General features: G+C 40.2%; 1 protein-coding gene across 4 annotated transcripts in view; it reads left to right on the top strand.

Annotated features, from left to right (window-relative positions):
- Positions 1-24,486, top strand: part of ZFYVE26 (zinc finger FYVE-type containing 26) — a 48,028-nt gene extending 23,542 nt beyond the window's left edge. For 2 of the 4 annotated variants that reach the window (XM_069858191.1, XM_069858188.1), the window contains 23 exons: positions 215-320; positions 1,111-1,850; positions 2,403-2,599; positions 3,396-3,500; positions 4,025-4,147; positions 4,875-5,051; positions 6,209-6,455; positions 7,575-7,673; positions 9,053-9,210; positions 10,468-10,637; positions 11,983-12,011; positions 14,024-14,145; positions 14,235-14,455; positions 15,083-15,230; positions 16,295-16,504; positions 17,335-17,547; positions 18,155-18,352; positions 18,667-18,869; positions 19,706-19,847; positions 20,379-20,438; positions 21,192-21,374; positions 22,885-22,929; positions 23,931-24,486. In XM_069858191.1, the coding sequence (XP_069714292.1) occupies positions 215-320; positions 1,111-1,850; positions 2,403-2,599; positions 3,396-3,500; positions 4,025-4,147; positions 4,875-5,051; positions 6,209-6,455; positions 7,575-7,673; positions 9,053-9,210; positions 10,468-10,637; positions 11,983-12,011; positions 14,024-14,145; positions 14,235-14,455; positions 15,083-15,230; positions 16,295-16,504; positions 17,335-17,547; positions 18,155-18,352; positions 18,667-18,869; positions 19,706-19,847; positions 20,379-20,438; positions 21,192-21,374; positions 22,885-22,929; positions 23,931-24,140 (4,106 nt within the window). In that variant the 3' untranslated portion in view covers positions 24,141-24,486. The remainder of the gene's footprint in view (positions 1-214; positions 321-1,110; positions 1,851-2,402; positions 2,600-3,395; positions 3,501-4,024; positions 4,148-4,874; positions 5,052-6,208; positions 6,456-7,574; positions 7,674-9,052; positions 9,211-10,467; positions 10,638-11,982; positions 12,012-14,023; positions 14,146-14,234; positions 14,456-15,082; positions 15,231-16,294; positions 16,505-17,334; positions 17,548-18,154; positions 18,353-18,666; positions 18,870-19,705; positions 19,848-20,378; positions 20,439-21,191; positions 21,375-22,884; positions 22,930-23,930) is intronic. The other 2 variants (XM_069858190.1, XM_069858192.1) reach the window with 2 other exon arrangements.
- The last annotated feature ends 3,073 nt before the right edge of the window (positions 24,487-27,559 follow it).

Raw genomic sequence — 27,559 nt, 5'->3', positions numbered from 1 at the left:
GTGGCGCCATATTCCAGAGGCACAGAATTGTTCCAAATGCCTTGCAATTTGCTCACACATTTTACCGCAATAATGTGAAAGTGGACCCCTCTGAATTTAGTTAGAGGTTTCAGAGTCAGGCTCATGAAGTTTGTATTCCTAAAATAAGACCCGATTGTTGTATTCAACTAATATATTTATATTATAATAAGCATTCTCATTTTTTTCTTTTAAGATATATCTGCAGAAGTGAAAGTGGGAAACCCTTTCATACTGTTGCAGCAGAGTCCATCTCAGCTGCTCTCACAGCTTGTGTTTGAGAGACAGGTTCATCCTGACAGGTTGGTATTTTTCAGCCTATACTTCCCTAGATTATTTTGGTGTTGGTGACTTTGGGCCTCGGACAGGGTTAAATTCTCCTCTGGCTGCTTAGCACAGGTAGTAAGTACAGCCTGCTGTGTTATTCCAGCCAGTCGCTTAATACTGCAAGAATTCTTGTGCAGGGAAGAGCTTAGTCAGTGGCTTCTCTACCAACCTGAAGATTGTTTGAAAGGGGAGACTGTGGCTGTATATTCTAAACAATTGCTGTCTGTTGGGAAGAGAGTGTGTTTTTGTGGCATTCTTTTAACTGAGTGTGTGACCGTTCAGAGCAGTGGACTTGCAGCTTAGGAATGTAATAAAATAAAATAGACTAGTAGGGCTCCTTAAGAATACTGGTAGGCATGGCTCTTGCCCTGGTCAGTAGGCAAACTGCATAAGGTAAGTTCCTTCCATACTAAATTGCTGAATTGGACTGGCATGGGAAGTGTCTGATTTGACAATGTAGCTCTTAAAGATGAGAACTAATAGTGAACCATTCTAGTGTATCACATCAAGGTAAAAGTCAGTTTTCAAGGAGTATGTTCCTTTTCCTTAAAGGAATGGCAGCATAAGCTCCAAGTTGTTGGTGTGCTGTATACGTTGTTTTTCCATACTGAGTAAACATAGGATATGTACTCTGCTGCCATGTGTTTCTTGGAAGAATTTAGGGAGCTTATGTTCAGAAAACATTTGGAGTATTTATGAAAATACATAGTTGTAAAGACTATTTAATATATGCTGGGTAAGCTGGTTCTGTTTCCAATCTTGCAGGCTTTCTTCTCTCTTGGCTAAAGAAGAGCTAAACTTGAATGTGCAGGAAGTCATTGTTAACTGCTGCTGTGAACCATTGTCCTTATGCAGTGCAAGGCAGAATAGCCAGGCAAAGTCTCTTCTGACAAACATCGGCAGCTTAGCACACCAGTGTGCCTACCACTGCCTGCCAGATGTTGAAGTACCTATGCACAATCCTACAGAAGCCTCTGAGGATACCTCCGCTCAGGCCTCATCCTCTGTGAATAACTTGAGGCAGCACACACTCACTGCCTCCTCCCTGGACTTCCTCAAGTCCCAGTCAAAGCTAATGGCTACGGTGGCGTGTTTAAGTGCATCAAATATACAGAAAACTTCTAAATCAAGTTTATCTTGGATGGAATTTCGGGGCAAACGTGAGGTGCCCTTAGGTTTGGAACAGATTTCCAGGGAATGTGAGGCATTGTTGAAGGAGTTCCCAATATTGGAACGGTTTCTTCTTGCTATGTTTGAGCCACTTCAGAATCAGCAAGAGGAAGGTGGCAGTTTGGCTGTTGTCTTCTCTGGCAAGACATACATACCTCTAGTTCTCCTAGGGCTGCATTCCACCACAGCTGTTAAGGTATTAATGGGAGTCTTTGAACAAGCACTTGCTGCAAAGGATTGGGACAGAGCTCTGAAAGTCTTGGATCTCTATAGTCAAGATTTGGAAGACCTAGTTAGTGTGAAGGATGCTGTGCTGAGCTGTGCAACTGCTGAAGGTAAGAATGATTAAGTCAGTCGTCTTTCCCTTCATGGTTTTTCTTTTTGTTAATGAAATATACAGTGTGGATCAGGAGGTGGGAACTAAAGTAGTGGTCCTTGGGTGAACCCAAAGATGTAAACGGATCCCCTCTCTTCCTTCATCTTAAGTTTTCTTTCTCTGGTGGTGGTGTTTGTTTGCAAAATATGCAAATCCTGACCAACTTAATACAAGAGAACTGAAATGCATCTGTGGTGTTATTTCTATATGAAGAGCCAAATACATCAGGAGGCATTAATCATAGCAGTTAATGGAACGCCTGCTACAATGTCATTGTCATACATTGACAATGTAACCTGTAAAAGGAGATGCCTTTTGGAGTCTAAAGGCAGTAAGTATCCCCTGCTTGCTTTTGTTACTTACCAAGAATCTGATGCTTGGGATGAGTCTTGCATAGCTTTTTCAGCACTGTACTGTATCTTTTGGTGATGTGATCCAGTGAGGAGGAGGATTTTTTAAATTTTCAAATCATCCAAACTTCAGTTTCAAAGTAGTGTTTTTTCCTCCACAGATAAGGATGGTTGGCAGTACTTGTTCCCGGTAAAAAACGCCACATTGAGAAGTAGGCTGGCTCTCCGCTATCTGGACAAATGGCCTCTTGATGCCTCTTTGGAAATCCTAGCTTATTGCATTTCTGATTCAAGCATAACCGATGAACTAAAAGCCAGTCTGCAGAGCAGGAAGAAAGAACTTCAGGTTTATCAAAAGGTACAAAGTGATTTTTAAACCTGTGACATGAAATAGGCAGCAGAGAGCAAATGTGCTTACCCATTGAAAAAGTTTTAGCCCTTGGTTATTTTTTGATCTTAATAGCTTTTCCAAGTCTTCAGTCCAAAACAGTTCGTGTGTTTTCAGTGCTGTAGTATCCAATTAATACTCTGCTTCCATTCTCCATAGTTTTCCCACTCTCCTATTAGCATTAAGGTCTGCAAACGTGGTTAAACAAATATTTGTCTGAGGCTGCATTTTTTTCTCCAAGTATTTAGTTTTCTATTCTATAAAAATGCTAGAGCCTCTGAAAGCTTTTCCTGGCAATTCCTCATTTTGTGAAGTTGAGAGGTGCAGCTGTACCAATACAGCGCATTTGTATTGCAGTCAGTTCTAACTGTAGGCTGGTGCTGATACCCAAGTCAGACTAGCTGGCCTAGAGTTCAGCACAGAGTGAAAAGCCAAACAGAGCAAAAAAAGGAGTCATAAATCCCTGCTGAGCTCTATCTGGCAGTGATTCTCCTAACTGACAGTTACCTCAGTTGTCTTTCTGTTAGTGCCTGCAATGTCTGCAGTGTAAATGTACTTTTGCATCCGTAATTATTGCCTTTTTTTTTTTTTGTAGTGCAAATGCATTACAACATCTCAGAAAAGGGGTAGGGATAAATGTGAGTCTCCTTGACTTTCTTTATACAAAGCAGCTCTTGATGTGATCAGCTCAGCTGTTTCTTAGACTTAATGATTGTTGCCAATAAAGCTTTTAAAATTTGTGCTACCCTAATATTAACATTTTCAGATCTTAAATGTACAAAACGAACCATTGTGGAATGACTGGCAGGATGTGAAAAAAGTCTGCACTGATGACCCCCAGACCATCATGAACATTATTCTGAAAGCAAAGGTTAGATATGATCATGTGAATTTTGTTGAATTAGAATACATTAAACTTTGAATAGATAAATTTGTTGAAATAGTGTCTTAAGACACCAATCAATGAAGATTTCCTTGGGCTGAAGGATTCCTTTACTCATTTCTGTGCTACAGAAACACGTGTTTAAGTCAAGATTTACAGGTAGCTAATAATACTTAGTTCTCTTAGAATTTTGAAGACTTGAATACCATGGCTTTTGGCATAATACAAGGTTTTATTATATAATACTAATATTGTAGATCTGGCTGGCTTTAAAAGTATCTCTAAAAAGTCAACTTGCTTACTGTGAGATGAGAGGGTATTCTCAATGCAGGCTGTGATTCTGTCAGAATTGACCAACTGTCATCTTCCCTGTGTCAATGTAATTTGCTGTTTGCGTGTGAGAGAGGAATCTAAGCTAGTTCCTTGAAGTTGATCAGAGCTTTGGACAAAGCAGCTGTATCAGAGAGTAGAGATTGTATTTTTAATTTTTTTTTTAAAACACTGTTCTTTAGGATTACGAGTTGTGTGAGGAATGGAGGCACTTGTATCCTGTCCCAAGGGAAGACTTGATCAACCTTCACCGTGAACACCTTCTCCACTTACTGGAGATGGGAGACATGGAAAAAGCATTGCAGGTAATAGCAATACTCTCAGCCTTACATCTATAGGTCAAATAAGTTGAGAACTGTTTTCTTTGCTTTCTTATGTGTTTTCATAGCCTTAATGCTTCCTCCCTTAAGAGATGCTGTTTGCTTAGATGTGCTTTCAGGATCTTGGCTCTCCATGTTCCACTTGAGTGAAAATTGAACTGTGTAATCTAGTTGTTGGACTCAATAGCGTAAATGTCACGTGGAAATACAAGGCCCTTTTAATCTGAAAAATCATGAGGAAGCATTTCTGTGCTGCTTAAGCAGAAGAGCCAGAATTTAAACTAATAATGGGAATTGGTCGGTTGTGCTTCAGTGCCTGAATTAGTGAAGTCTGAATTATTCTGGTTTTAATTATTATGGAGCTGTTGCTAATAATGGAGTGTAAAACAAAGTGAAGGCTCTTTGAGACTACATAGCTTTGAAAATGTTCTGGAAGCAAAGTGGAAACTTCTGATCGCTATGCCTTCTGTCCCATTCCTCGCTTAATTTTTTGCTTACTTTAATTTTAAAAATATTTTTATAAGTAAATGGAGCAAATAAGCAATGAGTAGCCTATAAATTGATTATCTAAATCATCCTTACATGTGTAAGACACTTGGGCAAGTTAATTTGCTTGCTGGACCATCAGAAGGCAATCTGTCATAAAGTAGCCTTTTATAAAGGCTACTTTTCAGGAATGTGGTAGGGATTCACTGAATTTTCTTATTTGTAGCTTTTACAAGGAATAGAAGACTCTGGTATTTGCCTTGCTATCAGTGAGCAGTCCCTTGACCAGCATCCAAACTTGGCAGCCTCTCACTTCTTGGCTGATTATCTCACAGCTCACTTCTACAAGAATCTGACAACAGCACGCCGTAATGAAATCCAGGCACTCTATATGGGATCAAAAGTGAGTAAAACTCCTGCGTTATGAGATTTAATAGCAAAATATAATTAAGTGATTTCACAATGCACAATATGTGAAGTCCATAGATATTACCAGAGCATTCTCATTATATCAAGTGTAGGATCCTGAGTCTCAGGATCCAAAGGAAAAGCAGAGGTGGCTTAAAACTTCTCTTCTGTTTCTCTGTGTTTGCAATTTCCGCATTATGAAGTGGTTGCAGCTCCCAGTGTGAACAGAGCAATCTTGTGTTTAATTTGTAGGGAGTAGAGGAACAAACAGGCTACGAGAGGGTAGGGTTGAAAGAAAATAAAATTGTGATGTTTATCAGGAAAGTTGCTATCTTTGTCCCAGGTGAAAAAGAAAGTATCTTCAGCTTGCTGTCTGTCAGTAACACCAGGTGTCCTACATACGCCCACCTGTGTGGTGGTCTGCCACTAGCATGGTGTCTCTCTCACAGGTGCCTTCCAATGGCACACAGTGTCGCTCCTCTTTTTGGATGGATGTTGCCTTTACAGAAGTCATACAGGTTCTGTGCTCAGCATGGGAATAGATGCATCAACCAGTAGATTACTTCAGTCAAATACTTCAGTCAAAGAAAATGCAGAGCTTTTGGTTTTGTGTAGTTTGTTGTAGGACTGCACATAGCAGCTTGTTCCAGTATATGCCACAACAGTATTTTGCTGGGCTTCCCATTTCCTTACTTGTCCCTTTTGAAGACATGATTTAATTCGGAAAATGTCCATATTAACTGTCTTTAGGAGAATTGCCCTTATTTTCTCATACCAACGTTTCCCCAAATGATGGAAGGATTCAGATTGGGCTAATATTCTTTTCCTAAGCTTATTTTAATAAGACAATGTGCTCTACTCTGTTACAATGTATTTGTCACAGGGTCACAAAATGCTTTCTACTCTTCAGCTGCATCTGAAGTGAGGTAGTTTTTTATGGAATAGAAAGAAGCAGCGAAGTAATGTCTGCAAATCCACCCAGAAATCCTGTACCAGAAGTAGGAATAGGTCTGAGAAATCCCGCCTATTTTCTTACCTATATCTTCTTTTCTCAGCGTAAGCTACTGTGTTAGTTTCTTGTCTTCAGTCTCACAGAAACACAGATTTGAAGGTGTATAATTTTAACATATGCTTTTTTCGCTTGTGCCTTAGGTGCTGCTGACTCTGCCTGAGCATTCTCGTGTTAACTACTTCCACCTCTCCTCCAGGCCACTGCTTGTGCTGGAGCAGCTCCTCATGAATATGAGGGTGGACTGGGTAGCTGTTGCTGTACAGACACTGCACCAGCTCTTAGCTGGACAGGAGAGTGGTTTTACCGTAGAAGACATTGACAATTTGCTCTCCAAGTATGCAGAAAAAGCTCTCAACTTCCCTTTCGCATTAAAAGACAAGAGATCAGGTACCTGTCTGTGGAAATGCTGGTTTTCACTTGGGAAAGAAGGGTCAACTTCCCCCAGAATCACTTCATCAGTTGTGCTACAACATTTTTAGATGAGTGTCTGCAGTCTCCCTCTAGTCCAGAACATGTTCTTGAAGTCTTTGCCTTTCTTGTAAATACCTGTTGTCGAGGACCAACTGCTTCAAAAGTTTGTGGGGCTCTCCTCTGTTGCTCCTTTTTGGGGTCTCTTTTCTTACATGGTATTGTTTAAATTTATTTAATTCCTCTTTAATACAAAGTCACTTTTGAATCAAGCAGTTCTAAAACCTGCAGTCAACTGCATCTTCCCCAAGTAGAATGGGGATTTAATCTTTGATAGTCTTTCCTCCTACCCTAGTCCTGTTCCTTTCTTCGTATAAGAGACTTAAACTTGTAGTTATATTTAACATCCTCAGCACAGTTCTCCTTTGTGGCTTGCCAATCCATTCTCATACATGTGATCTTCAATTCTCTTGCATTTGGTGCTCTTTCTTTGGGGTTTTACTACTGGAACAGCAGAGGGTGCTGCAGATCAAGTCCAGTGGCTGTGTTTCAGTGTATTAAAAGCATGTGGTACGCGTACCTATCTGTATCTATTTATAGCTGTGTATATGGTACTGACTTGCTCTATGCCAGTTTCAAAATGTTGACTTCATTTCATGATTTAAAAATGCAGCTCTTGTTAAAAAAGGATTGGACTTACAGGTAATTTGTCAGGAAAAGATCGTAACTGCAAATATGTTCCTTCCACTGTGATGTGAAACGTTTAACATTTGCCATGAGCATTTTGTGCCAACATTGTTTTCACATCTGATGCTCTTTCTCTGCTGTATTACCCTTGTGCCTATGATTGGTCCATTGCCTTGGTAAGGATCCTTTTCTCTGTATTTCAGGTCACTGAATTTTATGTAGTTTTATATAAATTGCTGTGAGCTGATTTTCATGTAAATGTAGTAATTTGTAATTACATAGCCAGTCCCAGTTTGTACTGATGTTCTTACATACTCCTGTGAATGGATTCCTCTAATCTTCATAAAACCAGGTAGATATTTGGCCAGTATTGTTCTCTGATTTTTATTTTTGTTCTTATCTTTGTCCTAGATTCTCTGATGCGTGTCCAAGAAAGTCTCAATCAGGTATTGGAGTGTGAAGCACTGTCTAAATCGGGATCATCAGATCTATCTCCTGTCAGCTTTACTGGTAAAGTTAACTGGCACTTTGTTGCAATGTTCTTTTGAACTGTTCTTATTTGTTTTATCCTCTATGTATGTGTGTCATACTGCTTAATAATAAGTTGGGTTGTATTTAATGCACATCAGTAGGTCTCTACAGTTGAGTGTTTTGGGCCCAAGTAAAAGAAAACTTAAAGGGGAACAAGAAGTGTATGGCTTTGTCTTGATTTTTGGTAGGTATCTACAAAATGACTGAAAAATTAGCACACAACCTTTACATTCCAGACTTTATAGAAAAAAACAAGCCTGAACAGATGGTAGGAAATGGGACTACAGCTGCAGGTTGAGGGGGGGAAATTCACTGTGCCACAGCCAGATTGCTAGTGGGTTAATGGTGCTGCAGACTGATCTTTGTTTCTATTTCTGTATATTCTCTGGGTTTATAGGCAGAGCTTCTCTGGAAGCCCATCATTGTGGTGGTACTTCCCATCTTCCTATTCTTTACTGAATAGCTTTTTTCTTTCTGGATCTTAACTTTGGTTTTACAGTAGAAACTGCATTTGTGTTGCATTTTTTTTGTCTGCCACTCTTTTGGTCCCTGAATTTTTTTTGGTTTTCTAGGATCAGTCTTGTGACCTGAGGGAAATAGCACAGCTTGTATTGTCTGAGAAGGTCCACTCAGAGTCCTCAAACACAAATAGAATAGAAGCAAATCAATTTAATCCCAAACAAGTGCAGAATATTTTTGACTTAAAAACAACTACACATCCATCTTATTGGTTCCATCTAATGCAAGCGATTCAGGGGATATAGATTGTGAATGATGGACAGCCCATGCTTTCAGGGAGTGACTAGCAAAGGATATCCTCAGACCTCCAAGGCTGATGATTCTCAGCAAGTGATAAGCCTGAACTGGAGCGGCACAGTGATATCCTAATCTGTAGTTTAGGGTGTCCGAACTGTTCTCTAGTTCTGTGTCCTGAACTGAAACCTCTTCTTGCTCTGCCTACATGAAGTTACAGCAATGTCTTGGACTGGACAGTGTAGCTCTTTGCATTTCCTTGTAATGATCAGCTTAATATCTGTATTTTTACAAAACTCGAATTTATCAACAAGATGTTGATAAGTTGTCTTACACTTCTCTAATTGTTTTGGTAAAGGTCTATGAATAAAATGTGTACTCTAACTTATCAGTACTGAAGTACTGTAAGTTTACAATCTTATAGTTTTACCTTAAAGCAAATTCCTTACACGATGTTGTTCTGCCATGCTTGGTTGAAAGATTATGGTAGTAGTCTTGTGAGGCAAAAAGATCTTGCAGTCTCAGAAGTCTGTAGTGTTTTGTTATTCAAGACTACATTAAACAGCTTAAATCCCATTCCATTTCTTGGCCTCGCTCTTCTTAAGGTGTCGCTGTATCTGCAAGTCCCAGAGACAGAAGCCTGCAGCAGAACTTGTTTCCTCAAGAATTTGTGCCTCCTGAGAAGCCACCACCAAAGCAGCAGTGGATACCTGATGATACTGAAACGATATGTATGGTTTGCAAAACTGAACGTTTTACTATGGTAAGCAGCAGAAATGAAGTACGGACATTACTAGAATTGTGACCTTAACATGAACACCTGTTCATAGTCTGTTTCCTAAGAGACAATAGCTACTTGGCAAGTTTGTATGCATCAGTGTAGGCCTGACAAGATTGCCAGTCCTTTAATGTTCAGTCATCGGTTTCTGTTTAATGTAGTTGAGGAGAATGGCAACAGTTAGCTCCTTGCAGAGTTCTGTGAAGTGACAGAACCCAAAGAGGAAATCTGCTTATCAGAGAGGAGGCAATCAAGATCTCAAATGTTTTGTATTTCATTTCAGTATTAATATTTAAAAAAATCAGTCTTGTTGACTGTGTTGGCCAGAAATAACATGAGCATCATATAATCCAGATTACAAATGTAGAAAATATAATCTTTACTCTTGGTTACACTTTTCTAAAACTTGTGGTTTCCTAGGGCACTTGAGCAATTGCATTGGTGCCCTAAGGAAGAAGATTAATTTTGAGTTTTGCAGGTGTGCTGGCAGTCTGTTATTTTAATAGAACCATAGAATTTCTTGGGTTGGAAGGGACCTGAAAGATCATCCAGTTACAATCCCCCTGCCATGGGCAGGGACACCTTCCACTGGCTCAGGTTGCTCAAGGCCCCATCCAACCTGGCCTTGAACACCTTCAGGGATGAGGCATCCACAGCTTCTCTGGGCAACCTGTGCCAGTGCCTCACCACCCTCACAGTGAAAAGTCTTCCTCGTGTCTAATCTAACTCTTCCCTCTTTCAGCTTATAGAACATTACCATGTGTCCTTTCACTACTCTCTCCAAATAAAAAGCCCCTGCCCATCTTTCCTGTAGGCCCCCTTTAAGTACCGGAAGCAATCTTCTGTTCCTTTGAAACAGTAGGGTTTTCTCAAAGTATCCCTTGCTTTCGAATTTGAAAATTAAAAGATGGTGTCAGAAAGACAGTCTACAGCTTCTAACTTTTCCAGGAGATGATCTAATTAGTGCTGTGACCAAAACTGGGACAATTTAAATAGTGGAAAGCCCAAGACTGCAGCAAACGTGTTTTAAATACCTGCCTCTGGGTTTGGGTATTTTTTTCTTTGCCATGCCCTCTGCAGAAAGGAATTGTATTAGTGGGGAATCAATCATTATATCATTCTGAAAAGCTGTATAGTACATGGTGTTTTGTCTTCAAATGGAGTAAGTTTACTCATGAATGGAAGCAGATGATAGGAGGGGACTTCAGAATATTCTTTGCTCATCCATGACCTCTTGCTTAGTTTAACAGGCGCCATCACTGCAGGCGCTGCGGCAGGTTGGTGTGCAGCTCTTGTTCCACCAAGAAAATGGCAGTAGAAGCTGGCAGAGATAATCTGTCTCGTGTATGTGATCAATGCTATAGCTACTACAATAGAGAACATCTGCCTGGCTCGGTACAAGATACGAGCAGGTGAGTCCTTCTGTTCTAGTTCTCCTCAATTTCATGTACATGGCAGAGTGCATGAAAGGAATGAGGGGGAAATATAAGGAGTCAGGTTTATTTGGATAATATAAGTGTCAGCTTTCTGGCCTCCAGGGGTTGGCATTTTCAGGTTTGAGTGTGGGAATGGTCCTTACACCTCAGGTTACTTTTTGTATTAGACCACTGAAGAGACAAGCAACAAAGTCTTTAATTCTTTGAGCATCAACTGATCGTTAAACCTAAGAATTGAATGCTTTGCAAAACATATTCAGCACAAACTGCTGCAGACAAAGTTTCTTTGTGGTTTACTTGTCAACTGGACTAACATTGCATGTTGATTAGCTCTGCTGAACTAAGTTCTGATATTATTCCATAACCCCGTGATTACGACTGCTTGAACCCTTGGGAATTCTAAAGCAAGTTCATGATTAAATAAGCTTTGAAACTGCCCTTAATTAAAGGGACAGCTGTGACAGATTTTCATGATGTAGTTGCTTTAAACTGAGAATTGGACCAAAATTCATTGTGTGCCTGTTAGGCCAGCTGGTGAAAAGAACAGAAGTGTGAGTTTTAATCTCTGTGACCCTGTCAAGCCTGCTGGTATTGCCATAGCTGATACTGCTACCAGCAGGCTTGGCAGGGTCACAGAGACTCAAATTAGCTCTTTTCAACTTCGCTTTCAGCTGCATTTCCTCTTTCCTAGTATACTGCAGACAGCAGTATCAGCTACAGCAATATTGGCAGGCTTGCTAGCAAGAGAGAGTACTGCACAGATCTGAAAAGGAACCTCTGAAAAAACAAGCAGTCACCTCTAGCTAAACCAATGTGCGTCATCACTGCTAGATTAGGTCAGCAGAGCCTAGCAATGAGCTTGAAAGCCACCTGTCATGTTGTAATTGCTTAAGTGTCGTGATGTTTTTTTTTTATACTTGCCCTATTTGTATGTCAAAACCATTTAAATCTTAAGGGCAGAGACAGAGACCTGCGTGGCAAAAACTTCATAATAGCTCTGATGTATTCTGATACTGGACAGTTCTTGTTCTCAGTGTATGCTTTTTTTATGATGTGTCCAACAGTACTATTCTTGCAGAAAGTTATAAAAGCCGATTACTTAGTGTAGTTGAAATACAACTATGCAGAGGCAGGATCTTAGATTTCCAGGCAGCAAGGGGTAGGGGCAGGGCAATGGGACAGAGAGGGCAGGGAGGAAGGGATGCTAGATTTTTACAGGACAGTGTTCTGGAAAGACAAGCCATATTGATCTCACTTTTAAAACTGTTTTCCATGTTGTGCTGGAGCAGGCATGATGTTTCTTTCTGTCCTTTTATTACAGCAGAAAAGAAGATCAAGACCAAGGTAAAGGTAAAGAAGGGAGTAATGTTAAATTTCCTTTTTTTTTTAAGTGCCCAATTTGTTAGTAGAGTTAGAGATGGGAAGCCAATACATCTGTTTGCAACTGAAAGGTGATCAAAATTTCAGTTGGAAAATATCACTGATGGCTTTTGCATGTGCAGGCTGAAACTGAGCATTTCAAACTTCTGTGAAATGGAGATTTAGGAGGGCTGTCTGAGCCAATATTGAACATGCTGAATAGAGATTAAAGGAAGGAATTGAAAAACAGCAGTTGGAGAACACACTTCGTAGACTAGAAACAGTGGGAGGCTATAGTATGAGTAGGAGTTAATTAGCCTGCTATGGAGGTGTGCTGAGTGATTCTCTTTTTACAAACCATGATGGCACAGCTCTGAACACCACTGCAGAATGCTGTGGTTGTTGATATTCCACATTGGCTGAAGGTAGCACAGCATGAAGACACCTCTTATGGGTGTGATTGTGTCCCGAGTTGTCTCCTTTGCTGGTTGAGTGAATATGGTCTAGTAATTTCTCTTCAGTGCCTCTGTTTCCACATCTAATATAATAAATTTTGTTACTTTTCCTGAAATGTTAGTTGACTTTTTCTCTGGCATTTTTCCTCAGAACATATTTACTGTTCATTGCTTAGTCTGGTTTCTCAGGTGACTTTGCAAAATTTTCCTCCACTGTGAAATTCTGGCAGACCAAAACATGGTTAGTTGAAGTGTTTACAGCAGTAATGTGAGACAAAACAAATGGGAATATCTTTTCTTACTTGTCCCTTTTTAAATTTCCTGGGATATTTGAGGTTAATTGGTTGGTTTAGGTGTGTTTTGGCTGTTGACAGAGGTTTTCATTACTTTTGTTGCAAGACTGAAACAGCTGAAATGGGGTTTCTGAGCTGCTGATTCCGGTTAGATCTGCCTTTGCCTGCAGCCTTGCTACATATCACTGGGCCCCTATGAGTCATTCAATAGGAGTGAATAAGAACAGTATGGAAATCCTCAGATTTAAGAGGGAAAAAGTTTTATTCTGCTTTTCTAACTTGCCTGAGACTGAAGGTGGATTATCAAATATTTTCAGGCCTGGCTTATTGTAGTTATTCCAGTCTCCAGTTCAATTCTAGGTTACTAATTTCAAACAAATTTCCTTAGTCTGGAAGAAAGAAACTTTTCACAGCAATGAAACTTTATGAGTCATTCAATAGGAGTGAATAAGAACAGTATGGAAATCCTCAGATTTAAGAGGGAAAAAGTTTTATTCTGCTTTTCTAACTTGCCTGAGACTGAAGGTGGATTATCAAATATTTTCAGGCCTGGCTTATTGTAGTTATTCCAGTCTCCAGTTCAATTCTAGGTTACTAATTTCAAACAAATTTCCTTAGTCTGGAAGAAAGAAACTTTTCACAGCAATGAAACTTTTTGACTCATTTAATCAAAACTCTAATTTTATGCAATACTATCATATTTAAGAACTTAACGTAAGGTGCTAGCTCATCTTCTCGCAATCTTTTGTCTTAAGGCTGTTGGACTAGATGTTCAAATAACCTGAATTCTAAAAAGAAGATACGGGCAATTAAGTCAATTTACCCTTTCTTTCACAACTGGTTCTTCAGTTTAGCTTTGTAGCTGTAACCCACAACTCTCATCTTTCCACTTCCTTCCCACTTAGAAATACTTGACTTACCTGGGCGAAGGCTAAAAGGGAGGTCAATGTGCTTTGATGTCCAGTAGGATGAGAGTCAGATAGTCCTTTGAAGATGTATTACTCGAGCCAGTTTTTGTTTATGGTGTTGGTAACAGTGAGAGTAAGTTTAGGTACTGTTTGGCAGCCTGCTGAGAAATAGAAATGTTTCTGTAATCTGTGTGCTGGACATGTGAAACTGGCAGGAAGTGGCAGCATGAGAGGATTGCAGATGGCTATTTTATGAGAGTATGGGAATACTCTACCTTATGTGTCCTTAGCCATGTTTGTTGCTTCTTATACAATGAATCTGCCTGGTGTTTTCTTTTTGGCTACAGAAACTTCCAATAATGAATATTCCACAGTGGTGCGAATACCCAAGGCAACTGAGTTTGAATGGACTTTTTCCCTGAGTGAAGAGGAGAATGAAATTGTGCGCAGTGAATTTTATTATGAACAGGTGAGAGCTGGAGAAAGAGTCCAGTATAAGCAGTTCCCTGGAGAACTACCTTGATACCCACGTTTGTCTGTCTTTCCTCAAATTGTCAGGCTCCCAGCTCCTCCTTGTGTATTGCCATCCTTAGCCTGCACAGTGACAACATAGTGTGTGGCCACCAACTGATAGAGCACTGCTGCAAGCTGTCCCAAGGGCTCACCAATCCTGAGGCAGATGCTGGTCTCCTTATGGACATCATGAAACAATTGCTCTTCAGTGCCAAAATGATGTTTGTAAAAGCTGGAAGGAGTCAGGATCTAGCTCTCTGTGACAGGTGATTTGATATGTTCACTAGGATGTATTGAGGTATTATCTTTTTTTGTACTCAGGAGTGGAAGGTAGGAGAGTTGTTTTGTGATTGTACTGTGGACATGTTAAACAAGTGAAGTTCATAATGCAAGAATTATATAAGAGTTCAAGTAATGGAAATTCAAGTAATGACTATGTAATAATTACTGAGACAATTCTTAGACTAAGGAGGAAATTAGTCACCAAGACTGGTGTGAATATTTTACTTCTGATATTGTGTATCTGCTTTCGATCTATGTTTCAGTATAGGATTTTCAACCTGCACTTCATGAGAACGAGCATTTTACACTTTTCTCAAGTTTTGTCGTGCAGAGCTTTAAGTGGCAGGCGTAATGTAAAAATTTCATACGTACTGTTTTGATTTGGTAACATAGATGGAGTCTGCATTTGGTATGTGCCAGTGTTCCACTGAATAGGGCAAAAAAAAACCCAATAAAAAAATAGTCTGGATAGAAGAGTTTGATGGATAGAGAAACCTCATATACTGGTTGTTAGGAACCACTATTATAAGAGTTGTCTTTGGCATGAAGTTCTTTAAGTGGATGGTGGTGGAAGTGTATGTTCTTGTTTAACCTCTTTGTTTATCTCCTAGCTACATCAGCAAAGTGGATGTGTTGAGCATTTTGGTTGCTGCTGCCTACCATCCAATACCATCTTTGGATCAGATTCTTCTCCCTGCAGCAGTAACAAGATTAAGAAATCAGCTTCTGGAAGCAGAGTACTATCAACTAGCTATAGAGGTAATGACAATGGAGGGATGTCAGCATTAACGATGGCTTTTGGTTTTCTCCCTCCTGAGTTCAGATGGATGTGATGTGTGCAATGGGCAATATTTAAACAGTTAAAAACTGGGATTAAGCTTTAAACAAGGAAGAAATCATTTTCTAAACACTGGGTAAAAAAAAATAAAATTCTGAGTAGGACAAGTCCCGCTGGTGTGGGCTGCTGAAGGGAGGGTAGAGGTCTTGCTTCCTGATACAATTAAAATTGGAATGGGCTTAAATGCAAGAAAGTCATTAAATGGAGGAATCTTACATTGTCTAGTAGGGCTGAGACATCCTTTGTGGCAGGGCTTCATCTGAAGCTTGTGTTTGATTTTGATTGTCTGTAATCCCACAGCAGACATTAGTAAGGTACCTTTCCCAAGCATTTATTCAGAAATCAGTAATGGTGGCAAATCTTTCTGTCAGATTTCAGCTAATGTGGTTTATAATCTTCCATCTTCCTCCTGCTCCCAGGATTTCATAAGCATCTGTTCTAGGGCATTGAAGTTTAAGAACAGGATTAGGATTTTTAAGGGGCAATAAACAGCAGGAGCAGATGACTTCTATGCATAAAAATGGATCATGTTTAAAGGCACCTGGTCTGCTAAAGATCAGGAGTAAATTTCATCAGCAAAGTTATGTGAAGTGAAAAATTTCCTAATGGTCTGTGAAGCGTCTTCTGTTGCTTTTTTTTAAAACCACAAACCTGATGACTTCTGGTCTGTAAAAATCATCTGCTTTAGAAAAGTGGATGTGAAAATGTCCTGGGTTTTAAAACCATTGAACTGAAATTTCCAAGATAAAAAGTTGCATAACCTTGTAAAATAAAAAATACTTACACATCTGGAGATCATGAGTGTTTTATGTAATTAGTGTTTTGTGCCAGTAATAGAAATAATTAGCACAAAGGTTTGTTTTGTTTTTAAATGGGAAATGTGCTCTAGGAAGGGAAAAGTCACAATCAGACTGCATAAGCCAGTTTTCCTGTTTTCTGTACTGGAACTGTGTGTTGCAATATTAACAAATTATTTTTAATTTAGGTTTCTACAAAATCTGGCTTGGATCCAGGTGGAGCATGGCATGCCTGGGGCATGGCTTGCCTTAAAGCTGGAAATTTAAGTTCTGCTAGAGAGAAGTTTAGCCGATGTTTAAAGCCACCTATGGATCTGAACCAGCTGAATCATGGTTCAAGGCTGGTTCAGGATGTGATGCAGTACCTGGAGTCAACAGTGAAGCCTATACTCATTGCGGTAGGAGTCTTCTGTCGTGTCTGCTCTGAAGGGCTATAGCAAAGTAATGATGTTTTAATACACATCTTGGAAGAATGCATGTTGCAATATTGGGTGTTAGTTTTTTTTCCTTTTGTGATGATTGCATGTTGCAAAGTAAATATCGCTGAGCTATTTCATCGCGGGGAGTTGGCTGATATCTAGATCATATGATTTTATGGTAATTTGGGGTGTACTAAGTGGAGGGGAATGAAGCTGTACTGGTTAATGTTATTACTACAGTCTGAGAGAACTAAACTCAGTCGCAACATTATGTTCTGATGCTGTGGTGATGCCATTTTTCTACTGAAACTCTTACCTTTGCAGGAATTCAAAGGATATTTTACAAATGCTATCCTACTCTTCTTTCCTTGTCAAAAAGCACTATTATGTGGTTTGGGGTTAGCTCTGGAAGTTCTGATTAGCTACCAAAAAATGAATTTTATTACAAAGTAACTGCAGAATCATAACGATTAAAGACATCTTAGTTGTACCTATTTTAGGAGAATAAAAAAGCCTGGTTTTGAAATAGGTTGCTGAAGTAGCTGTTGACAGTGGAGTTGTGTTTAAATAAGCATCCTGTCTGTCCCTGGAAACAGCTATAACTACAACAGAATTCAGCACCTCTGTTGATAGCAGGATTCCAATCTAGTTTTTATAAAAAACATGACTGGATTCTCATCCCTCTAAAGTGATATCTTTAAAAAACAATGATACCAGATACACTTCAGGGCTGAGTTGAGTGAGGAGATCTAACTGAAAAGAGTTTTGCTCTTGCTCATCACCTATCATTGATTCTGTTTTAATGGCAGGATGATGATTACTTTGCCACATTGAGGGAACTTGAAGCAACACTGAGAACAAGAAGTCTGTCTCTGGAAATGTGTGAGGGAAAGTTTCAACACAATAGCTACTATCAAGAGTGCTTGTTCTATTTGCATAGTTATGGCACTAATCTAGCTATAATAAGCTTTTACATGAGGCATGACTGTATGAGAGAAGCACTGCTTCACTTGTTAAATAAGGTGAGTAATTTACCGTCACATACATTGAAATTTGAAAAGGACTAAAAGGATTTCAAGGCCGGTCTGGATGGTAATGAGTATCATGCAGCGTTCTGAACTACTGTGATCACTTTGGGGTTTCCTAGTACAAAACGCACGAAGTGGAGCAAGATTTCCAGCTTGAAGAAGAGAAGGCAAAAGGAGATCTGTGTGCTGGTCTCAGCTACCAAATGGGTGATTTTAGGGAAGATAGAGCCAGACTTACCTCAAATGTGCACAGAAAAAGGGATAAGTAAAAGACAAAATCTGGAGCAAGGGAAATTCCAGTTGGATAAAAGGAAAAGGGTTTTTTGCAGTGAGGATATGGGAACTGGACCCCAGAGAGGCTGCTGAATTTCCCTACTTCATCATCCTCAGAACTTGACTGGACAGACCCAGAGCAGTGTGACCTAACTTGCAAGCTGTTCTTTGAGTAGGGATTTGAACCAAACAACCTGCAGTGGTCCCTTCCAACCTAAATTAGCTATTAATTTTATGATCTGTTATATAATGCTACTTTATGTTATATAAGAAAAATGAACAAGCCACAGTGGCTTTGCTTAAAGCTACCTTTCTGACATTTGTGTAGGAATCCCCATCAGAAGTGTTCATTGAAGGAGTCTTCGTTCCAAGCTATGAAAGTGGTAAACTGCATATGTTGGAGAACCTGCTGGAGACCATTGATCCAGGATTGGAGAGCTGGGGAGTGTACTTGATTGCAGCCTGCAAATACTTGCAGAGGAAGAGCTACTATCATATTCTGTATGAACTGCAACAGTTCATGAAGGTACAATGAGAGTCAGTGCCATCTTTTCCAGTGATAGGTTGGATACTGTCAGACTTCTGGTTAATTGCTTTGGTGTACATCTGCATGATGGACAAATCTTTGTTTCTTTCCAATCCTAAAAAAAAACCAGGTAGGAAGGCCTGAGCCTGACTGAAGCTGACCTGCTATGAGTTTGTCGTGGATCTGGCACATTGCTTAGCTACCGTTTTAATGAAAAATGAGCATTGGCTGCTTTGTGAGAGCACTGTCGGTATAAACAATTAGTAAGGGTGGTGTCCTTTGGTCCATCTTAGTGTTCGTTATATTTCTTCTAGGATCACGTTCGTGCTGCCATGACCTGCATTAGATTTTTCACTCACGGAGCAAAGTCTTATACTGAACTGGGAGGCAGACAGACATGGCTCCTGAAGATCAAGGACCATCTCAAAGTCTATCTGCAGGAGGTCTCAAGAAGTTCAGGAAGGAAGAAAATGGCATGCACTTTTAGGAAGAAAATGCCTGCTACAGATGTGTCAAGGTACCTATAAATAAGAAGCTAAGTTATAGGAAAGGGGAAATTCCGGCTTTTGTCATCTTTTGGTGGTTTTCAGTGGCTGTATTTAATTTTGCTTTATGTAACATGTGCTAGCTGTGTCTGACCAAAATGTGACTTATATGTAGCTACAAGTATAGGGTTCCCATTACCTTTTCCCCCTACTACCCAAACCAGCAGGTGAGCAATTTTCTTCTACTAAAAATATCAGTCTGTGTATCATCTGTCTTCTTTTAATTAAAAAAAATAAATAAAACCCCTACAGCTATATATCGATCCACAAGTTTTCTTGCTTTCACTCCTTTCCTCTCCACAAAGCAAGCAGCTTTGTGATGCTTAGCTGCTTAACTGGGGTTAACTCACAATATTCAACTATATGCAAGTTATAGGTGCCAGACATAACTGAATCGCTTTATTCAGAAGTTGAAGTGCAAATTTAGAGATCTCTCTTGGGCTTTTATATCTTGGTTTTCTTGGGAGCTTTCTTTTTTTTTGGCTAGACTCTAACTTAAAGATGGAAGGAGTGTATGTGGAGGTGGAAAAGAGGGAGCAGATATTTGAGATCCAGATTCTCTAGCTCAGTTCTGAAATAATGTGAACAAGTGCTCACCTACAGCTTGTGATGCATGCGCAGATCTGAAAAGTACCTCACTGCTGCAGACTTGGCAACATACACAAAAAAAAAAAATCAAAAAGTAACTGAAATAATTATTGTTTGGAAATGTCTTATTTTAAAATGCATTTGAGAAATTAAGTTCACCCAAATGGTAATTGACGCTTTTTCTACTTCAAAATAATGTCAGAACTTTTCCTCTATCTAGGCATATCAATACAGTTGATCTACAGATGGAAGTAACAAAGTTCCTGCATCAATGTGAGAGCTCAGGAACCTCTCATGTGACAGGTTCTTCCTTGCCCACACTCTTTGGAAATAATAACATGAAAATGGATGTTGCTTGCAAGGTACTTATTGCTATTTCAAATACGACTCTGTTTTCTATCAGCAACGCGAACTTGATTTACAGATTTGAACACTTGATGGTTGGAGCAGCCTCTTGCATTTTTCGCGTGCAGGTTACTTGTGCGTGTATGCAGCCCACTAGTTATGTAAAATCTGTTTTGCCTCAAAGTAGCAGAGAACATGTGAGAACTTAAAGCTCCTCTCCTCAAAGTTCAAACTTCCAGAGGCAGAGGATCCCAAATACAACTACTAATGTGCCTTTTGCCTACACAGCCTGTTGTGTTTTAAAGCAAGGCAAATACTGCTGTTATTCTAACCCTTAACTTGAGCTCAGCTCAATCTGTAACTTGCCCAGTGTTCCACAGGGAATCAGTGTGCCTGTTACTTTCTTCACTTGTTGGGGTGGTGTTGCTTCTTGAAGTAACATGTTGTCTTCTGACCTCTGGGCAAAATATGGAAATGCATTATTATTTAACTGTACATAATGAAAACAGAATGTGCATTCCTAAACTTGTCTGTGCCTCTCTTTTTAGGTCATGTTGGAAGGCAAAAATGTTGAGGAGGGGTTTGGAATTGCGTTTAGAGTTCTTCAGGTATGGAAAAACTTGATATAGCAGGCACTATTATTACAAAAGTAACTCCTGCAAGCAGCAAGCACCTGGACAGAGGTGGCACACTGAAAGAGTATTTGTGGGTATGATAGGCCCTGCTTCTTTCAGGTCAGGATGTACAAAGCAGAACACCTGTTTGTAGTGAGATAGAGTGCCTTAGAAAAGCAGCACTTCTTAGTAGCAACAGCAGTCATTGCCCCCCTGCAAAACTTGAGCAGTGAGTCCAGCTGCCTGACATTGCTTCTGTTTCCTTTTTATTTTTTCTTTTCTTGCCTTATTGCTGGTGGAATCAGTCTGCAACTTTTATCATCTATTCCTTTGTATGGGAGGTGTATGATGGTCAGTTGTCTCCTGTTTCTTGGGATGCACAAAGGGTGGCTGCTGGTGTGGTGGCTGGAGAAATATGCCAAGTAAAGGAGAGGTGGGTAGGGACATAAGATAAGATCTTTAGCTAGGAGAAATAAAACTGATTTTTTGCCACCCCTGAAAAGGAGACAGTAACAAGTGCTCTTGTTCTTGAGCAAAATTGAGTTTTATCAGTCTGATTATAGAAAACGTGTAAGTGAGCCCTGAGCAGTGGTGACTGGAAAACTACAGGCCCCCAGAGCAGCTTTGACTTTCTGGAGCATGATGTGATATTTTGTCCTTAGGAGACATTTTCAGTTGTACGGACTGCCTGAGAAAACTTGCTGAGAATGTTTTAACATGTTGCTGTGATCTTCCAACTACCTCTAGGACTTCCAGCTGGAGGCTACAGAAGTGTACAGCAAAGTGGCCAAGCAGCTGGTGAAGCAGCAGAAGTACAATGAGATCCGACAGCTCCTCAAGTGTGTCAGTGAGTCTGGGGTCGCAACAAAAAATGATGGAGATAACATTATCCTGAACTGCCTAAATGAGTTCAAGAGCATTCCTGCTGAGGTAATTATACCCTGTATTGTGTTCCTTTTAAAGTAAAATGGTTTATATACAATATGGGCTGCAGGGAAACCATCTTATGATGCCTGTACTGCTCTTTTATCCAGTCTTTTGTGTCTTCTGGCTCTGTACTACAGGCATTGTTTAAAGGTAGGAGTGTGTGGTTTGCCTTATGCAGGTCTTTCAAGGGGAAACAATAAGTAGCTGTAGCATGCTTCTGCCCTGCACTTCCCAAATGAGTACTTATGCTTGGGAGAAAATATTTGCTTTTGTCGCAGTTTAGACCCAGCCTGGCCAATATCAGAAGCTAAAATCGAGCAGTTGGAATCTTTTATTTCCTTCTTCTTCACCCTAAGGGAAAGGGAAATGAAAGGAGAAGACTTGTGGCTTGGTAGCTAAAACAGCTTTAATGAAAAGAATACTACTACTAACAAAGAAAATACTATTAATAAGAAAACAACAAAACACGTACCAAAAAATGAAATTGCATCCTTGCCCCTCAATGACTGTAAGTCACCACACATGCTGCAGAGCAAGCTTGGGGGAAAAGGTGAGTGGCAGAAGGGAGGCTGGACTCAGGGACTGTATTTGTGAACTCAGATCTGGGATGAGGGGCAGACAGATAGACAAGGTCCTCACTGGAAGTCAGTCATCAAAGAAGAGCAAGACCCTCATGATCTCTGTTTTATACTGAGTATGATGTATATGGGATAGAATACTCTGGTCAGTTTGAGGTCACCTGTCCTGTCGTCTCCTTGGTGCAGGTGTGATCTTCTTTTGTCTTTTAGACTTACAGCATCCACTAGCTCAAGGATGACCTTGGTTTCTGTAGGAACAAGTATAAGCTTTGGCCTTTCTGCGTACCAATGCCCTGTGTAATCAGTTTTAGAGAGAAGCACTGTTTGTAAAACATGCAGTTTGAGAAAATGAAGTTACTTAGATGAGACTGAGCTGAAGCTAGAAAACTGATTCTGATTTACCTCAAACCAGAACAGCTTCACAGGATTCTGCTAAATGCTCCTTATTTGGGGTGCAGTGAGGCTTTCCTGTCTAATAGAGGATGTGTGGAGGCAGAAACCTCCTGCTTCCACAGGAAACAATTTTAAGATTCCGTTTGCTTCCCGCAGTCTTTTCCATCCTAGTTAAGGAGGGGAGATGCCCTCTATGAAGTTCTAATCAATCTAGGGGATGCAATTTACCGCTTGGGTCAGGGTGGGCAATGGGGGCCAACTCCGTGCTGGAATCCAAAGAACCCAGAAATTCATGCAATGTGAGCCATGTCCATGGAGGACTCCCAGGCTCACACCATTCTCTAGGGGTACCTCAGAGTCATGCAGGCAGGAGAACCTGTAGTAAAAGGAAGAATTGGACTTTATTTTCTACATCTGCAGTACTTGCAGTTGGGACAATGTGACCATCTAAGCAGTGATGTGGGTTTGGTCCCTGATGGGTTAAAGCTTTACATGCTATTGTCACTCTAAATGTGAACACCTTTTCCCTTCTTTGGATACAGGATCTTGATAATCTGATTCAGGATATGGACAGTGATGAAAACAAGGTAAGTAGAAGTATGGTAGAGGAACTGCTTTAGCAAGAGTTAAACAGACCAGCCTCGGTCTGCAGGCTACATGCTCTCTTTCACCATCTTCTCACTCGAGCCAAAGTTTTGAAGGCCACTTCTAGACTGTAGAAGTCAGTGATTCCTCAAGGCTATGGTGTTTGTGACTGTAGAGCTGTGACATGAAGCTACCAATTGATGTTACTCCCATTAGGTTTTTGACAGTCCTGAGTGAGGGCTAAGCATTTGTTACGGTGGGTGGAAAAGTATTTCAGAGAGGTGCATTAATGGCTTTATTGGTTCTGTTACCCAGGTTTTTACATGGGTGCATAGAAGATTCTATTGATAGTAGACAGCTAATGAAGATTAACACACTTAGAAGATGGCCATTTCAGCTTATTGTTTCAGGATTATACTGCTTCTATTTTGATCAAGAGTTAAATAGTGGATCACCTTCAGTTATGATGTACAGATACATATGTGAACTGCAAATGTATGTTTATAGACAAAGGGGCTGTGGCTTGGTGTTCATGGATTGTTGGATCTTGAGTACCATAGCTGGGAAAAAACTCTCAAGATTTGTGACTGCCACTGTCCCGCTCCACCTGACAAACTCTGTGTAGATTGAAAAATGGGTGGTTTTTTCTGCCTTTATGTAGGATCTGTCAGTGAGTGATGTGAGCTGCTGGTGCTAGAATATTGACATAAGATGATGACTGATTTAGATTCTTTGCTATGAGAATATGGCAAATTAATGCACAAATAGGATTGCTGATGCTGATTTCATGGTGATAACAGTGAAGGAGTTTCTGCAAGAGACAAACTTAATAAAATACAGTTGTCCATCTTTTAGATTGGGATCTGCTCCATGCCATACTGTACTTCATAATATTCTGCTAATACTTTATGCAGATACTTCTGAAATAGGTATTTTTAAGAATCCTTGCTTAAGACTTGCCTGCTAGTCTCCTACAGCTTTCTGACTGCCTCTTCTGCTTCAGATCCAGGCCTACGTGATGTGCAACAAGTTGCGTTCTGCCTATCTAGTCTCAGTGAGACAAGAGAAGACCAGAGCAGTGCAGCTAGTCCAGCATGTGCGACAGCTGGCTGAGGTCAGCGGAGATGACGTGGTGAAGGCCATCTGTGCCCAGTGGCTCTCAGTGCACCAGCCAAAAATGAGAAATCGGCTTCCCCAGGGCACTAGGAAGTAATTAATTGATAATCAACATTATACAGAAGAGAAGGGTTTCAAGACAGTTGAAAGGTGTGTCATTCAGCAATCTCTTGGTGAAATGGAATTCTCTTGACTGATGTTGGTGGCAAATGGATGCTGCTAATGTGTCTCTGGTGAAAGGAAGGGAACTATATTACAAGTGCCAGTCCTGTATTTTGACCAACGGTCACTACCTCAGGGTGGGTTTTGGCTCTCTTTGACTGGGTGGCTGGGGTGGGGGGGCAGTTTCAAACTGAACAAGCAAGAATTTAGGTGTTTGAAGGAGAGCACCTCTGTTTCTCATTTGGGGTTACGTGGTGGTGTTGCTGAGGCTTTATTGGGGCGGGGGGGTGGAGGCAGATTGGTTGGTTGATTTTATTTTTTTTTTTTCCTTTAAAGGCACTGAATTTTGTGTTTTATTTTACTCCAAACAACCTATATAGAGAGGACAAAAATCTCGACTCCATGTAGCTTAGAGTGTGAAACTCTCTGTGATTATGGCTTTCCTGTAAACTTCAAGATCGGAGAGATCTTTTACAAAAACTGAAATTTGAAGATGTTTTTACACCTCTGTACAAACAATTGCTACTTTTCCCCCACCACAAGTACAATGTGCCCAATTTCTTGAGCTGGTTTGAGCAGATTGTTCATGGTAGGTTTCTGCTTACTGGTCATGCTGTCTGTGTGCCATATACATGGCACTTGAGCCTTTACTCAATGGATGAAGTAGATGGAGTACGAAGGGAAAATAATTATTTAAAACAAGCAAAAAATCATATACCTCTCTTTGCTATGGTAATATCTAGGAAGTTGTTGTGATGCAGCTTTATCACTGAACAGTTGCTAGTGAACTGCCACAGCTTTTCATCAGGTATAGCAGAAAATACAGACAGAGCAAGCTGTGGTAAATTCAACAGGTGGCCTGTATCCCTGTAACAGGGATTTGTTTGTTTCTTACCAGAATAATCTGCCACTGTCAGGTACAGTAGAACACCAGACTAAATTTGTATTAATCGGATATGTTACAGAGGCTATATTGACAGGCTTTGCTCTGGAAGTGGTAGGTTAACTCAGTTGTAAGAAAGAAGTGGGAATATTACGTGATGGCTGTGTTCAGGGATGCTGAAAATAGTGACTGCATCTCTGCAACCATGACTGATTGGGACATGAGAAATAGGCAAAGGAATGGTAGGCAGTAGTAGGACCTTCAGAAAGAAACAGAACAAACCATGATGCTCCGTAAGAGTTTGCTTGCTGTTTACGTGTATTTGGGCACAAGAGGGTAGGAAAATTTAGTTCACTTCTTTGTTTAAAAGTTTAGTTATTTACCTCAAAGGAAACAACAGGTTTTCTGAAGTGTAATGTAACTGTAAATAGTCTTAGTACATCAGATAATTGACACTGTTGGTTAAGAGTTTTGCACTATCCCCAAGTTCACCGTAGCATAGTGACAAAGCAGACTTCCATGGTATTGGAAAGGACTTGGTCCATCTCCTTTAGTGTTTCATGAGCAGTTTCCCACTGACACAAACTCCTCTCTTGGAGGAGCTCAGCTCACTAGAGCACAGAGCTAAAAATGTCTTGGAGTGAAGTGATCAGAAATGACCACATGTAGCTTTCAGAATTTCCTGACTGCAGATTTGCATTATCTCATTAGTGAACAGTACTAATGAAAGCTGTTTTTGTTTTCTTGGCCAGACTGACCTAGCTTTCCATCAGATTACAGCTGCTGGGCTAATCCTGAAATGTGACACTATCCATGCCTTCAGTCATTTCCAAATCTCTGATTCCTCAGAGGAGGTTTTCCTGTTAGTGGGTATCCAGATCTGCATTGCTGCAATACCTCCTGCAGCTGTGTAGATCTCAGAGTGGAGTTTGTCATGCAGAGCAGTCAGTTCTGTACCTGCCTTTCTTCGTGACCTCTTTGCACTGTACCTGATGCACTTTATATAGTATTTGTTGTAATCTAATGTTCTTAACCTGAAATCGTAGGGATCTTTCTCTTACCAGCAGAACTGGAATTTTTATGCTGACTAACTGCTTTGTGTCACAAATAGTGCAATTATCAAGGGGCTTTGAATTTTTGAGCATCAAAAAGGGATTGAATACTGCCAGTTTAAAAGAACTTATCTATTAATGACCAAGGTTTGTTTACAATGAAAAAAAGAGAATAAACTATTATGACTGTTAACATATCTTCTGTTTGCTTTTTATTTTGGCATAGCTGGGGATGCCTTTCCAGGTCTTTATTTTGCTTTTGACTGTGCTTAGCAGTCATTAGAAGTGGGGCAATTGTTTTCTCTCTTGTACAATGTCCTCAACACTTAAATCGTTTTGAAACATCACATCTTTAGAAGTTCACCCAGTAGCTAGCTCAGCCTCATACATGTAGTCTCACAAACCAGTAATCCTCTTTAGAAAGCTTTGCAAGTTAATCTAACTCTCTGTTACATACCTCCCTTTGAGACAGCTAAATGAGCTTTAGTTCCCTCATTTCACAGATCAGCCTAGAAGGTACAAATGACTTACCCAAGGTCAAAAAGGCTGGATCTGTCTATGCAAATGTGTAGTTGAATGTCTTACCTTACATCTACAATCAGATTTCTTTGAGAATAGCATTGACCTACAAGGGCACAATGTTTTGGCCTAGAGACACTTTCTTCTTAATAGTTTCTTTTGTTCCTGAAAGCTACTTTCAAATTCAGACAATCACACAGAGAAAGTAAGCCAAGCCTGCAATGCTAGGTGGCAATTCTGCTGCTACATTGTAGTTGTGGATTTAGTTTCCTATCCAAAATGAAGCATAAAGAGAGAGGAAAAGGTAGAATGACAGGGAGAATCACAAAGGGACTTCAAAATGTTACCCAGACTGAGTTACCTGCTTCAGTAAAGCAGGTGCAGATAACAAGAATACCAAGTAAACTCATTCAGCAGTTCTGAAAGAAGATAAAATCTCCACTTGTTAAAGGAAAACGTCTTTATTTAGTGTCACTCAGAGGTAGCACAGGACTGATATGCATAGATAGCATCCAGGCAGAAAAAAATTAACATAAAAATAGCATTTGTTTCTCAAAACTAGCAGCTGGTCACAGTGGCATGCTCATATGCAAGTCCAAAACCTTCCAGATTTTTTCAGAACCAGAAGGTAATCCTATGAGCTGTGGCACTTGATTTCAAACTGCTTAACTCTTTCAGAAATAATCTCTGATTATGGATCACGCTCTTGCTATTTGCACCAATACAGCACTAGATTTCCAAGAGAGTGGTCCCATTACTACATGTGCCTTTTGGAAGCACAAGCTGTATCTTACTGCAAGGCCAGTGGCTGCTGAGCAGACAAACGTGAGGATTTCTGTTCTAGTCTTGCCTTCCTGTTCTAACTTGACCATAATAGCAAGATAGTCCTAACCTCTGCTT

This window comes from Phaenicophaeus curvirostris, chromosome 5 (genome assembly GCF_032191515.1).
Source record: "Phaenicophaeus curvirostris isolate KB17595 chromosome 5, BPBGC_Pcur_1.0, whole genome shotgun sequence".
NCBI lineage: Eukaryota > Metazoa > Chordata > Aves > Cuculiformes > Cuculidae > Phaenicophaeus > Phaenicophaeus curvirostris.
The sequence above is the reverse complement of the archived record's forward strand: the minus strand, read 5'-3'. Positions and strand labels throughout refer to the sequence as shown.